The sequence below is a fragment of the Argiope bruennichi genome, chromosome X2 (genome assembly GCF_947563725.1).
Source record: "Argiope bruennichi chromosome X2, qqArgBrue1.1, whole genome shotgun sequence".
In the NCBI taxonomy this organism is placed as follows: Eukaryota; Metazoa; Arthropoda; class Arachnida; order Araneae; family Araneidae; genus Argiope; species Argiope bruennichi.
The window spans coordinates 30,889,670-30,905,872 of record NC_079163.1 but is presented as its reverse complement, the minus strand read 5'-3'; the positions used below and the strand labels follow the sequence as shown (position 1 = coordinate 30,905,872).

At 28.1% G+C, this 16,203-nt stretch overlaps 1 protein-coding gene across 1 annotated transcript in view; it reads left to right on the top strand.

Annotated features, from left to right (window-relative positions):
- The window catches only part of LOC129960510 (MFS-type transporter SLC18B1-like), a 107,022-nt gene that overhangs the window by 43,749 nt on the left and 47,070 nt on the right, over nucleotides 1-16,203 (top strand). The window contains exons 3-6 of the mRNA XM_056073986.1: nucleotides 10,989-11,084; nucleotides 11,927-12,000; nucleotides 13,681-13,828; nucleotides 15,003-15,071. Of these exons, the coding sequence (XP_055929961.1) occupies nucleotides 10,989-11,084; nucleotides 11,927-12,000; nucleotides 13,681-13,828; nucleotides 15,003-15,071 (387 nt within the window). The remainder of the gene's footprint in view (nucleotides 1-10,988; nucleotides 11,085-11,926; nucleotides 12,001-13,680; nucleotides 13,829-15,002; nucleotides 15,072-16,203) is intronic.

The following is a 16,203-nucleotide window of genomic DNA, read 5'->3' as shown; positions in this document are numbered from 1 at the left end:
ATCAAAATAAAAACGGTAATAATTAAAAGAAAGTATGGTAAACAAAAAATTTGCGTGTAAAGATGCTGAAAAAAATAATTTTTCAAAATATTTGTTTATAATTTTTTTCATGTATGTATTCAGTTAAAAATCTTCATGTGATAATGGCTTTATTTCCAAGACTTCATTGAAAATCTCATTCTGAATAATTTTCCAAATTTCATTTTGTTATATTATATGAAATTCAAAATAATATTTTCCACAAAAAGAGAAACAAAAAAATCTATTGAAGGATAGTCATTTTAAATTTTCTGTAAACGAATAAAGTTTTCAGTATTACAATTCTCTATGCATTTATTTAATATCGCCTAGTATTCAACATACAATAATATTAAGCTCTGCATTCAGCAGTTTGAACAAATAATCTTTAAAAACATGAATAATTAAGTGATTGCGTGTTTACGCATGCACTTCGTATGAGAAATAAGGGAAATCCTTTTATTTGAGACAGGTATCACTACTATAACGAAAATTTACGTAAATATTTGCTTCTCAAAAAGATTTAAAATTCTAATTTTTTTTCACTTTATTTTTTTTTTTATTTCTATTTCTTTATTTTTTTATTTTTATTTCTTTATTTTTGTGCAATACTCAAATACGTATTTTAACTCGAAGTATGCAACAGTCGCCAAATTTGGACCCTCGCCTGGATTTGACAGATAATCGTGTCTTCAATGCTATTAAATATTTGCGCCTTTAAATTTATAGCTTTGATTGCAACCATATAAAAGTGGATTATGAAAACATTTAAAAAAAAATGTTGAATATTTTTTACATTTAGAAATTATTCATTACATATTTTAAGAAAAGACTAACAATCATTAAGCTGTTTTTAAATGTGTTGCATAATATGTAATTATCTCTGCAGAGAGGGTATTTGTTTTGCAACAACTTACTATAAAAATTTTATTTAAATAGTTTAAAGATAAGTTTAATTGTTATCCAAAACTAGATCAGATTGGATCATATACAATTATCAAAATTGGACTGTTAAAATTATTTGGATTATAATCTTGAATTAGAGGAATAGCCCTATAGCTGTTATAATAACTAGTAATCCTCGTGTTGAGCAAGCCAGAGCAAGCAAAAACAAACATTGAAGACATCAAAAATATTACACATTGATATATACAATATATACACATTGATAAATCAAAAAGAACAATAGAGAACAAAGAAGTCGAATATTTGTTTTATATCTTGAATGAAAAAGCAAAAAAAGAAGAGCATAAAATTTCTTTCTTGTTTTCATATATTGCATTTAATACTGAATATGAAAAAAAAAGAAAAAAAAAACGTTTAATCATGCTTAAATAAATAAGAGATTCCGTTTTAGAAACAGTTCCCCAATCTCGTCCAAGATTAAGCTTAGTGTAAATCCTCGAGGATAATGAAGACCTCCTTTTAATATATCCAAGTTCAAAATAATTTATTTAATCCCACCCTAATTCAATTCAATTATATCAAGTTTTCACTAAAATTCCTTTCATGTCCTATCATCAAATAAACTAAACATCAAATCCCATAAACTCATTGTTTCTTATCCAACATTTTCAGCATTGTACAGTCTATATTGTAACGTAGGTTTTTTCGCGTAGCATCACTTCCCGTACCCATTCTTTCTCTCCCTCTCTCTTTTCAACAAATTTCCCCGCGTTTACTCATTCAACTGACAGGAAATGGTTTCGAGTTGAGGGTATCCGAGGATGAAAAGAAAGAAAAAGCTGAGAAACCAGTTTCTTAAAATGGACTGGCACACAGTTTTTTATGTTGTTATTTTCCCTCCATTAAGTTGTATTCCTTAAAAAGCTAAGTACTCTCAAGATAAATATACTACAAAACATTCTATTAATTTTTTTATAATTAAAATTACTTCTCTATCACTAAACATTAGAAAATGTTCAGGTGATAATAAATGTGGAAACATTCCCCATAGCATACATGATAAAGAGCTGTTGAAAACAAAACCTACGCTTAAACCTTTTGCATATATACATGGAAATGCAATTTTATTTGATATTTTTTTAAGTAATGACAAATTTTGTATATATTAAAACAATCTTTTCCTGTGACAATAAAATACAAAGCCAATCAGCGAGCAGATAACGCTTATCTCGTTTTCTTCACCGAATCGTAAATTAAAGTCGTCAAATCCAGATATGGACAGAATTGTTTACATAAAGGATTATGTATCATGGCTTTATGTAATTGTTTCATAAAAATGATGAATACTTTATAAAGTATTGTCATTTCATAGAAAATGTGAATTTCATTAAAATGTCGTAACTATTGATAAACACAGTGGTGTTTCAGTTTGTTATGACGTTCCAACATTGCGGCCCCATAATAATATTCCTTGTTTACTGAAAGCTGAAATCATTTATTTAATTAATTCAATAAAAAATAGAAAATAAAAGCATTATTCGTTTTTTTTTTTTTTTTTTTTTTTTTTTTTGCAGAAGGGTTATGGAAAAATTGTTAATTTATTTTTAGATGAAATTTAAAGTATTATTTTCACCATTACTGCAGGGATGTATGTGCCCAAGATGTAGGGTTTTGTCTTTGAAGGATGTCAGATTCGATATCTCATTTCATTTGGGGTATACATTGCAGGTGGATATAATGCTCGTTAAATCCACCAAAGGGGTTAAGTATCTCTTTGCTAGGGTGGAACGAAAGTATGAAAAAGAGGTGTAATTTTTGTTGTTAGATTAGAGCTCAAGAATATTAGATATGTCCCAAAAATATGCGTATTGTAACTTTAGCACAGAAAGTTAATCTAACTAAACTAAATTAATTCCCATTATTAAACGTTATTAGCTTTTATTAGATCTTAAGGAAAAGTGTTTACTTTTATTTATTTCTAAAATAGCATCTGTGAGAGACTTGTTTTCTTTGTTATACACTTTAAATCAAATTCCGTTCGTAGTTTATTTATACACTCCCTTGTTTTATAACGGTAAAATTCAATTAGTTAGTAGAAGACGAAAAAAGAATTTTGGGTCAACTTCAAAAACGGATTACACCAATTAAAGATTCCTAAAAGATATAAAATTTAAACTATTAGAACAGAATACTTCTCATTTTATTATTATCTTAAAATTCTAACAAAAAAAATTACCAGGAGTTGCTGCTCTAGTTTTCTAATCGGAAACTTTCGAATTTCTTTACTTTTTTTTTAATTGTTAAAGCTTTCAAAGATTTTTAACTTTGACCCTGCATTTCTAATTAATAACTTAAAAAGATAATTTCAGGCCTATTAGAACAACAGTGCTTAACTTTTTCAGATATGCAGCTATGTTAATTCTTATTCATAAAAATCTTAGGCTGAGAAAATAATGCAAATAATAGTAACAAGATACATAACAGAAAGCAATTTTCAGAGAGTCACTTTCTGATCTTCTGTCTTGAATAATCCTCACTTATGCAGCTTTTAGTAGTTGCTTAAGAGAATTATTATTTATTTAAAAACTAAGCAATTTTAAACAGAAAGAAGTTTAATATTTACTCAACAAATCAAATTTTAATGCGAAATATTCAAGCTAAAATGTATGCCATTTTATTTATGTAATAGATGTCTGTCCTCCGTTTTTGTGTAAAAGCAGATCGTTCGAATAAAAAAATAATTGTAACGAATTTTCAGCCGAAAGCTTTCTAAAAACTTTTCAACGCTCTTTACTCTCGCCCGCATCAACGAACACAGAAGTTAAGGCAGTAACGTATTATTTGTTAAATGTAGGTCATAGTATAATGGCCTCTTCACCTTGAAAGTTGGTCAAAGAAAAAATCTTTTTGTGGCCTTCATTGGTGTTTCAGAAAGTGAAATGAAGGAGATGTTCTGGATGCGACGTGACTTACATTATTATTTGTGCTAAAAAACTCCCTGAAGCATTAGTGGATCAGTATTAACTGGTGAAAATAAGACAGTAAGCATTTTACGTTTTAAATTGGATTGAAAAAAATGAATGTCATAATTTCAAGTTCTTCACTGAGATCTCAATTTAGGTTCTACTAAAAATTCTTCGTTTTTGTGGGGTTTTGTATGTCCTAAATCTATCCATCACGAAAGTTATTCCGTCCACTCTCTTATATAATTAAATAACATGGCTCTTTTTGCAATCAATTAATTATTTTAGACTTCTTCCTCTTGAATGAATTTGATATGAATCTGCAGTTTCAGTTGAAGACCATATATCAAATTTCGTTCCTTCCAGATTTCAATTTTATTCAATTCAAAAATATTTTCTATTTCGCTTTGTTTATGAGTTATACTCACATGTACACAAATAGAGAAGAAAAGTCATAATTGAGAGTATCTAAAAAGTGCAGATTCCAATTTATCTATGCTTCGGGAGTGTTTTTTCATCCAATTTCTAGCATTATTACATGATATGACGCGTTTTGCAACAGAAAATGTATTTTTGGACTTCTTTCTTCAGGCCGATTGGGGGCAAAATTTAATACGGGTCTATAATTTTCATATGAAGACCGAATATCAAATCTCATTTCTTTCAAATTCCAATTCTATTCAATTCAAAAATATTTTTCGTTCTATTTTAGAGGCATCGGGTTCAAACTCAATGAGTACTCATCACATTCACTGTGTTCATACTTTTTCAGTGGAAATTCATCAAAGTCTCAAGTTTGAATTTTTGGCGGATTGCAATTCTTTCTCCTTATATTCTTCGTATACGAGAAAGTAATACAGCTCGAATGACTTTATGCTATAAGTAAGTAAGATGTGAGAATAGGAATTGACTCTTCTTAGGCGTTGCCCTCGTTATTTAATCCCGATATATCGTTACGAGGCCATTCGTGTTGCTTTAAAAAAAAACAATAAACAGATGAAAGGAAAAAATAAAGCAGAACTTGAAGCGGAAAACATTTCACCATACTAAAAGTGGAGAACAGCTAGGTAAATAAATAATAGGTAAATAGAACCAACGAAGAAATAACAGAGCTTAACACTATCAACTTTTTCAATATTTGCTTTATATTTCACTTTGTAATGTACTTATATAATTTTGTCAAGGACAGTGATACATCCACTTTATAAAGCATCAGGAAGCCTGTTAACTCACGAAGAATGAAATGATTGTCATCTACTAATAATAAAGGAGAATATGTGTTTATTTGCGCACGTGTGTCCATTGTTCTACAGGGACTGTATCTAACCAATTTGATACAAAATGTACTTTGGAGGATGGAAATGAGCATCTTGGAACATCCCGTTCTGAAATTTTACTGAATATTTATATTATCTAAAAAATAAGTGTGATTTTGAAGTTTTCGGCTCTATTTATGCACAAATGTAATTTGTACACAATTTCAAAGGATAAAATAATTGTTATAGTTTAGAAATATCATATTAATTATCAAATAGTTTCTATTTTTAATTTTGACTGTATTCAAAAATAATTATACTCATTGCTGAAATGAAATTCAAACCGATTTCAATGATTCATCAATTTTTAAATCTCACGATTTTCTTCAATTCTTAACAATCAAAGAATGAAGATTTTGATACGGTTAGTTTAAGTGGCAAAAAAGCTTTTAGGAGTGGCATAAAGAATATTTTATATAATACCATTAAATGTGACCGAGATTATCTACCGTTATTAATTCCAAAATATCATAAAATAATTCAATGAGAAATAAAAAAGAAGTGTTTTGACATAAAAAAATTAAGAGAACTTGAAGCGGAAAACATTTCGCCATACTAAAAGTGGAGAACAGCTAGGTAAATAAATATGATAGATATATTGATTTCTTCTAAATATTTCCTATCATTTCATGAAACACAGTCGCTTAAGATGGCATTAATGTTTGTTTCGAGTTTTGAGTTCTTGTTGCTATGCAGTGTTACAACAGGTGGTGTACTGTAAACGATCGCCCCATCCTTTTCCTCTTTTCACACTTATATGGAATTTTGCCCTACTAAATCGATCTTTCTTTCTTTCTTTCAAACAGAAGAATCACCTTTATTGTCTTCGGATAAAAATCGATTCACCAAGAATCAATATTTGAAATACACGCATCGTTTTTAGAGCAGCTGTTGACAGCATGTGTTTTAAGTAGAACATTAATTCTTACTAATGTTTATATTATCCAATAAACAGTTTATGACATATTGTATATTAAAGAAATATCTTTTTTGCATCTTTATTTATCAAAACTTATATATTATTACTCAACCTTTAATTCTTTATTTCTTAATGTTCTAATTTTAATAATTTTGTTCTGTGAAGTCAATTTTACAGAAGATAAATATTCGCCACTATTTTCTTTTTTAAAAAATCCAAGAATTCTTTTTTTTTTCCTTGCAAATTCATTTTAGCCGAAATAATTTTAATATTAATGATTTTTGTTTCGATGAAGCTTGTCATGAGAGAACATTTTGAAAATTATAAATAAAAAATCGCTATTATCTATTATCGAAAAAAAAAATTTACTGAAACAGTTTCAATGATTTCCTATGAAATATTTCGAATCAAAATACTTTTCTGGACAATTTTTTCTAACAAATAAAAAAAAAAATTGAAAGCAGATAACGGAAAAAGAGTGTTTGGAGACCTCTATAAATTTCTGCGTCACTTCAAATGTGCAGAATTTCAACATCTTCAGAATCTTATATTATCTTATATTATCATTTTCATCTAACAAAGACTATATGAGAACCGTCAACATGTTTTAGAAAGTCTATAAAAATTCTAAATCCAAATAATAAAAAGCCTTTTAGTTAAATTCGACATATGTCAACAAGTTTGCCTATGAAAATTTTTATAATAAAAATATTAGGTTTTATAGATTTGCTTGTTAAGCAATCAAAGCTTGTACGGACTTTTATAAATTACCAAATACGTATTAACAAATATTATATTTCGAGATCTGGAGGATTCATTGCTTATTTAAAGCTAACCACTTCTTTATCAGTTCCTTGCTGATTTTATAAAAATCTTAGTAATGATTTTTCACTCATTGTAAGAGTGAATTTTTAAGTTACGTGACATAATTTTTGGGATAATTCTTAAAAAGTTGATAAATCCTCTTGTCCATACTTTTTTAAGGTTAGCTGAATTTCTGTAATAAAGTCGATATAAATAACTTCTAAAAACAAAATGGTATAACTTTGTCTATTGATTTTTGCATCAATCTCATTGTTTTATGTATTCGTATCGCCACAGACATTTTATCCATATAAAGAATCTGTTGGTTCATTTTAAAATTAATATGCATCGAAAGTTATCAAGTGATTGAGTAAATATTATCAATTAATGTTTCATTTCGATGCTTCATGAAGACTATTATCAAACAGGCCTCGTAATGTTCCGAGATGATCTTACCTCCCAAATTTCAATGCCACACTAATATTAAAACGTTTAATCTACGACATCAGATTTCAGATGAACTAGGCTCAGATATACGTCGGATTTCCTGTTAAATCAATCAATCCAAGATACTTCGCTTCCGAAGTTCAAACTCTTACAAAATCACCGATAACGCCTAGTTCTCTATATAGATTTTAATTTAAACAATATCACTTCCAATTTATTTTGAAGATAGTCGACCAAATATATAAATTTTTCAAGGCTACAATCACATTCAAAAAGTTTTTTTTATCAGAAGTATCTAGACATCATTAATTAAAAATGTGCCCCAGATTTGAATCGAATTTTATTTAAATGTTCCGAATCATCTCGATTTTTATTTATAAGCAAATAGCTTTTTGAAAGATGGATTCACACGATTTAATAATAAAAGGATTAGTTAAAAAATTTTTTGAAGAAAGTAAAGTAAAACTGAACTCTAATTACCGCCATTTTTATAAGTAGAATATAGTCATATTAATTTAGTAGGCGGAAAGTGATTTTTAGTGAAATTTAGTAAAGAGATTCTTATTCTATAAAAAATAATCAGAGGGACAGTTCCGATTTTTGCTTATTTCCAACGGATTGAAAAAAATTGCTGTCTTTGAATTAAATGTTCTGAGTTGTCCTTTCTTCTTCTTCTTCTTCTTCTTTTTTTTTTTTTTTTTTTTTTTTTTGTTGTCCCATTTTTGTAAGTAAATAGTTCAATTATAAAAAAAGATTAACTAGATAGAATTTTTTAAAAAGTTAACTGCTTAAGAGTTCTCTTTTACAACTTTATTATACATGGTATATGGTCGTCTTATTGTGGCCAGTGTAGATGAATCAGCCAGTAGCAAAATACGTTCTTATTGTTTCTTCATGTCTTTCTGCCTGTTTTTAATTTTTAATCTTTGAATCTTTCACTGTTTCGGTGACCTTTTTTTATTTGTTAAATAAATTTCAATTGTTTGTTAAATGATTTTTTAAATAATATTTTTGAGCCTTTGTTGAGCTTTATGATAAATAATACTAACCGTCTTTTTTTTAAAACTTTTTTCTAAAAAATAATTTATTCATTTCTGTTGTGGATTAATAAGATACAATGGAATTAGGCTGCTATAGTTTTGTTGTGACTACACCTTTATTCCGTTAGTAAATCAAAATACTCTTGCAAAATATCTTCTTTTATCTACCGTTTTAACAGCTGCTAGCACGAACAGATAAATCAGTTGAACGGATCTCTTAATCTTTAATACAAACAAAGCGAGATGTTCCGAACATGTGCTTTTCTTATCAATAGTATCTACTAGGATGCGATAACTTGAATATGCATTCTTCTGAATATTTTTCTAAACTAGTAGCATTATTTGTCATGATAGGACTCAGAGATTTACATATCAGAGCACTGAATGTAAACAATGATAAAATTCAGTCAGATTAATCTTAGATTATCTGAATTTTTCCTCATGCTAAAGAATAATTGCAATCAGACCTTTTTCATTTATTTTTTTAATGAAAATAAACTTAACTTTCTGCAAACATTATAATTCAAAAGAGTATCAGTAATACGTAAATTTTATTTGTATAATGAAGAATAAAGTTTTAGAAAGACATGTAAAGTAGAAAAACTACTTTTATTTAATCATATAATCACACCTCCAGTCGCCATGCTTATAACTGGAAAAAAAAAAAAAAAAAGAGGTTATTTCAATTAAGAGTGAAAGTACTTTAGCTTAAAAAATGGTGATTAAAATGCATTCGGTCGCTTAGTAGATGAAAAGCATTTTAGTCTTAACAAATTAAAATAATTTTAAAACTACTGAAAAAATAAATAGTTCACAATGATGCAAAAATATGCAGGAGTCCACTCTAATTGCGACTCAATAATTGATTTCTAAACTGTTTGCAGATGTCGTATACTTCCAGTTGAACAAATGTTTTAATTTACATAAAGAATTATGCTTTATATTGCTTTAGTCGATAAATATACCGCTGAAAAAATTACAAAGTCTAAATTTTTATGCAATTTCTTGATTTTTACCAGTCATATTTAGAGAAATATTCTTGACATTTTAAAATTTTAAATAAAGCTCCATTTTTCTGCGACAAAAATCGGCCTATTTATAAAATTTTAAATTTTATTTTCTTAAGTCAATCAACAACCGCCTTGAATAAGCGCTGCCCGTTGATTTGTAAATTTTCTGGAGGTGGCCTTTGAAATAGTGATATTTAAAGATTCTTAATTCAGCCAGTTTTATTCACAGAAGAGTGAAAATTTTTTGATAAAATGTTGGTCTGCCAAAAGTACTTTGGTAAATATGACTGTATGACATGGGGAGCAGTAAAAAAAATTTAAGTTTTGTAATTTTTAAGCATTGTATTTACTGACCTAAACATCATAAAATATAAAACAAAATAAATAATATTCCAGTAGGAAGTATATACCTATCTGAAGGTTCAGAAATGCACTGTTGAGCACGATTAGAGTGCTTAACCTGCATAAATAAAATGTACATCTGCAATATTGGTAACTTGGGAAAAAAAAGCTTCAGTTCTTTGAAAACAAAACAATGCTGTGATGTGTTAAAGTTGATTAAAAATATTAATGGTTGTGTCTTGTATTTAATAAAATGAAAGTATTTGAAATTAATTTGGTGTTATCGAATAGTTCTTTTGCTATATTTACTCTTTTTATCGAGTTAATAAAATGAAATTATACTTAATAAGTTCTAATTATAAAAGAAGTAAAGTTCACAAAAATAAATATAGGTTAAACTTCGATTTACTAATCAAAAAGTGATGAGCAATTCGAACGTAAGAAGTTGAATGCCTGGTACAACTTAATGTATTCATTTTAAGAATTCAGTGAAATTTTTACTTTCTCGTACATGATGATACATAAAGTGAAACCACTGTACTTTTTTCTTTAGTCTTTTAATATCGAAATGGCTTTCCATGATCGTACAGGATCGGAATCTGATCTCTGGTAAAAGTCTGAATCATCTTTAAATTGTTAAGGTGTATAATAGATTCTAAAATTAAATCTGGCGCCACACTGTTTGTTGTTGTTTTGTTTCCAAATATTTATGCGCTTCTTTTTGCTTCAATGTTTATTTATGTCAAAACCCAGAAATAATATCAAACAAACGTTTGCCGATCTTACTGTTGGAATTATAAATATTCAATTATCTTCCAAATATGTACTCGGCAGAGACAAGATTTCATTGTTTCCAAAATGAAAGGAATTCGTATAAACTCTTTTTGAAAGATGCATTAGATCATTAGTACTAAAAGCGGACAAAATCATTTTTTTTTTTTAATTTACAAAAATGCTAGTTACTCTTGGCTGTTGTTTAGCAATAATGACCAAGCAACGGGTTAATCATTAATGTCAAATTCATCATGAAATAATTTCGCGAAATATAGATCACTAAGGTAGTTTTACCATAGCTATGTAATTTTATTTGTCAAAGATGGCTTCAGTAACGCATAACTGAAATTCAAAATAAAATATGTAATAAACGTTCTGATTAAAATCTATTAAGATTTACATGTTTTCCAATTTTCTATCAATAGTTCTTATTTCGATATCTCTTTCAGGCAAAGAGCCATGGAGTTGCAACGTACATATATGGCCCAGCTATGTCAATTCATTATTTGGCAGCGCTATTATTTTATCCGGTAGCTTGTCTGTTGGTGAGAAATTCTTTATATATCTAAAATTATTTGAACTCATTCTATTAAGCAGACCCGATTTTCGATATAAGTGTTATAAATATATTTGTTAACAAGTTAATTATATGCAGATTCGGCAGTATACATATTAAATTAACATTTCTTTGTAATTGGTACAGCCTATATATTAATAAGTTCCCTCTAAGTACCAGCAAATTGGTATAAACATTGTACCTTTAGGATTTCATTTTCCCTGCCTGAGTCAATCTGCTAAGCATATAATCAACGGAAAGACAGTTTTGTTTTCTTGTTTTCCAATTCATTCAGTTTTTGGTGACTACTATTAAGAATCTTATCAACTAATAAGTAATACAAGAATAAGTAACTCCAGGGGAGGTTGAAAGCAGTGAAAGTGAGATAACTTTATTAAAATAACTTTTAGCTATTCAGTTCCAGCTAAAGATGATTGATTCTACACATTTCTTGTATCTTGTGTTCATTATTAAACTGTTTTAAATGACATTTTAAAAGCATATTAATCAATTTAAATATTTTTATGCAGTAACATTATTTTTGATATTTAATGAATTCTGCAACTGTGTTGAAATTCTGAAATATTGAATTCTTAAGCTTTTTTAACTTAACCATTTATTTATTATTCATTTATTAAATCTATCTGGATTATTTTCTATATGCATTTTTATAAATTAAAAATCGTTTATTCATTCAGATTAAAAAGGAAGAATAATTCATTGAATGAGGGGCTGAATAATTAAGCATAATATTTCAATAGTTTTCAAGCGAATGCTCAAAATATTTCTTTTAAGTTAATTATATAAACAAGAATAACTTTTTTCTTTCAGATAGGTTCAGTCAACTGTGATTTAGCTATATCTTTAGGTATTTTCATTACTGGAGCTTGTAAACTTCTATTTGGGTGAGTATTTAAAGACTGATGTTAATCAACTAGATAAAATATTTTTAATGAATTTTTAAGAACATAATTAATTTTTTTAATATTTTTGTATTGAACATATTTCTTTTGTTTTCAAACTAAATAGACATCTGTACGTTATTGAAGTTAAGATTGGGAAACACATTTTCTACAAAATTTTAAATTTTTTTTTCTTGACTATTTTTCTAATTATGTTAATTAGAAGAAATTGCAGTTACAGGAGTTAGTAACATTACATCATTTACTAAGACAATGGTAATATTCATTTAAAACAAATAAATTACTGCTTATTTATGCCCGTGAATTTCTTTTAGAAAATGAAATATTACTTTTAAACTAGTCAAGTTTTATAACTAAGAAATTAATTTTATGAAATTAAGTAAGCTTTGTAAAGAAAAATCCCCTAGAGATATAATTAAAATTAACATCAGCTTAATTTAAGTATAACTCTTAGGAATTTTTAAGATAAGAATAATACGCCAGGAAGAGATTAGATGTCAAAGATTAAACGTCAAGATGATTTTAAGATTAGATGTCAGAAAGATATATTTAATCAAATAATTAATAATATTTTTTTTGTAGTTTTAGAAACGTTTTTTAACATTTTATTGGTATAATATACCATTATTTTTTAACATCTATTGAATTAGTTTTGCTTAATCAATAGATGTTTTGATTCACTATTAGCTTAATCAATAGACGTCTCATTTTGATACCGCTGGATCTATTTGGTGATGGACTCATGATTTTTTTATGCGGTCGCGTGACATATACAAAATCATAGAAGGCGAAGCCTAAGCTAGGGTTCACTACTCAACTTCTGAACACACCAGTGGGTGGAAGTTTGAAACTATGGATTTAATGGGCATTAGGGCTATCTATATTATAAGGTCTATCTATGATATAATTCAGTATTGCAGTAAAGCAATAAAATTAATTCTTCTGACGTCCTAGAAATATGATAATCTTAACTATGGATCACTTCTAAGTGCACGTTCTGTGACATCATGTCCTTTTATCTTGACCAACTTATCTTGACCAAAATTAGACCAATACGATGCATTTAATGAGTATCACGGAGCATGAGTTGATTCAAATGGAAGATCATTTATTAGATTATTGAAACTTCATTCATTAAAACTGCATATCGCCATAATGTATATTTAATAACATAAAATGATTCTTTGTTTGTGCACTTAAAAATAGAGGGAAAATATAGGAGTTAATTACTTGCAGTAAAAGAAAGGAGCTTATTGCAGTAAAGAGCTTGTTAACCACGTGCTAGTTTATGGTGATTTTTTAAATCAATTGAATAAAATATAAGTATCTTCAGATTTATTTGTTTGAGATGAATAAATTAATCTTAGGAAATGAATATTCACTTAACACATCCAGCATTACATTTGATGGAAATGGAAATAAACCGGAGAATCTTCCACTGACTTTTGTCTAATTTCAATGATTAAAATGATCTATTTCAACAGAAATCTCATGAAGCTAGTATTCAAGTGATGGATTCTTAATTGTTTCCATCAGAATGCTGAATTGTCAGCCGTTATTTATTGTCACAGTAAATGTTGCTAATTAATTTCATTATTCATTAAAATGTAGATAAAATTAGGTAAACGAAATATTAACAACTGTCTATACTTTTACATATAGTACACTATCAAGGATTACGGAAGCTCTTCCATTTATTTTATTATCATATGGCATTCAAATCGTGGAAGGTATTGGATTTGGCATTTTATTGGCAACTACCTGTATTGTTATGTTTTCTCAAATAACAGAAAAAAGCGGGCGGAATAGAGTAAGTAAAAAAAAAATCCATATCCTTATACGTATTTTAGTAAAATATAAATAATTTTCAATCAAATTATCTGGGAAAACGAAGTAAAATTGCCTACGTAGTTTTTCTATGAGATTATAATTATATATATTGCTTATTATTTTGTATTAGATTGTATCCTGCCTGAATGTAATTTAAGGTCATATAAAGAACAAAAAATATCGAGAGGATAGAGCAGTGGAAAGAAAATATGAAGGTCAATTTTGAAAAACTAATTTGTTGAGGTATCACAATAATACCAGCTACTTCCCTCTAAGAATGGTATATCCTAAAGAGGCGGTATATCATCTTGGAGGCGTTGATGCTTAAATTTATCCCAGTCAATGACTAAACAAGATTTATGTACATCGTTTATTTACACTCTCTTGATTAAATAATATTTTCTATGTAGTACATTTAGTTATATGGAGCTAAGAAGTTCTAAATAAACCATCATTCTGGCTCTGGATGCCCTTCGATATTCGTGGGCCTCCGGGCGTTTCCTCTTATCCTTCACCCCGTTTTTTTGCTTCATCTCCCTACATTCTTCCACCCCTTGTTCTTCACTAAAAAGTCTTACATTGGGGGTTGGAGCTAGTTCATTGACCTTTTATTCTCTTGATTTCGGTACTACGTAGTACCAGCGACTCTGGTGTAGCTGGGTAGTTTTTTTTTTTTTTTTTTTAATTTTTTTTATAGTAGCGTGTGTGAAGCGAAAAGAAGAGAAACCCAGGAAATGCAAAATAGAATCTTTGTTGATTTGATTTTCTAGAGGGGCTCTATATAAACCAATTCAGACTAGACTTTTTGAAAGTCAAAACTATAAAAGCCGTACTTTTTCCACAAAACAAATATAGAAAGAGTCAAAATAACGGAGCCTATTTAGTATAAACATTAAACAACTTGGTAAAAAAAAAAAAAAAAGAGAGAGAGAGAAGGAAAAAAAAAAAAGGAAGGAAGAAAAGATTTATTGCACGCATGCATGGAGAATATGTATGTTTGACAGCATCATTCATGTATTAAAAAGAAAAATATTAAAATCTCTGTTTATTCATGTATTGTATAAAAAAGAAAAATATTAAAATCTCTGCTTATTCATGTATTGTATAAAAAAGAAAAATATTAAAATCTTTATCTATTTTTTTCCTTTTTTTAGAAAATAATATGTTTATTTTTTGTACTTGGAATCTCTGTTAGTCCTATCTGTGGAGAAGCCATTTATGCAGTAAGTACAATCTTATTCAGATAGATAGCTATTCTACCACGAGTTCATAATAAACACTAAATTTTAAAAACACACAGTTAAATTTCCATAATCTGACTGGTCGTTTACATTTATTAAGATCCACATTAAATCCTTCTGGCCCTGTGTTACCATTTGACTGATTAATCCGATGATGTCATATAGCGTCACTGGAGTAATCCACATTCATTAAATTATCACTTGCACACAAATTACATTCCTCATGTTCTTAAACGACAGTATAATTTGGATAATGGTGAATAATGTACAAAATATAATACTATATATATAAATTAACCATTTAGTAAAATAATTAGATTATTTATTAATTATTAATTTAATTTCTTAATAATTTGTCCTGGAGAGTATTAAGATTTAATCCAATAGTTTAAATTAACTTTCTGCGCACAGGTACGGCTTATATACGCCAATGAGTATGTATTGTTGAACCCAATAAACACCGGTAAGGGTGGACAGCCCATCATTTTTCTAATCTCTAATTAGCATTACCCCTACTTTCCCCAATAGTTTCCATTGACCTTGACATTGTTAATTCGATCTAGTCGCACATGCAATTGCATGAAATGATCTATGGAGCATTCGGTATGCTGACATGATTATCATGAAGTGTTGGAAAATTATCCCTCCAGAATCATATGCTTCTGTTTTGGAAGAATTAGCCCTTTAAAGGGCAATTTTTTTAAGTAGTGATACATAAAAATATTTTTGGTATTGAAAGTGATTAAGAAAGGTGATCCATTAAAGTTATTTCAATTTGACCTCATTCATCAATGGAAAATTTTTATATCTATTGATTCTCAGTTTTAATTATCTAGTAAGCTTGAAAAGTTTATTGGTTCCTAAATTTTATTTCGATTTTTTAGTATCCTATTTGATGTCGTGTATTTGTTTATTTGATTTCTATTCTTGTAAGATTTATAAGTTTGAAACTTATGTAAATTCCTGTATTTTCTAAGCACAAACTTTTTTTTTTCGAAAATAAAAAAGATTCAGTACATTTGCATTTTACAATATTTTTCAATATGTACCTACTATAATTAAAATGATATATGGGTTTTTGCAAAGAAAAAAAATCCGTTTATATTTAAACCTT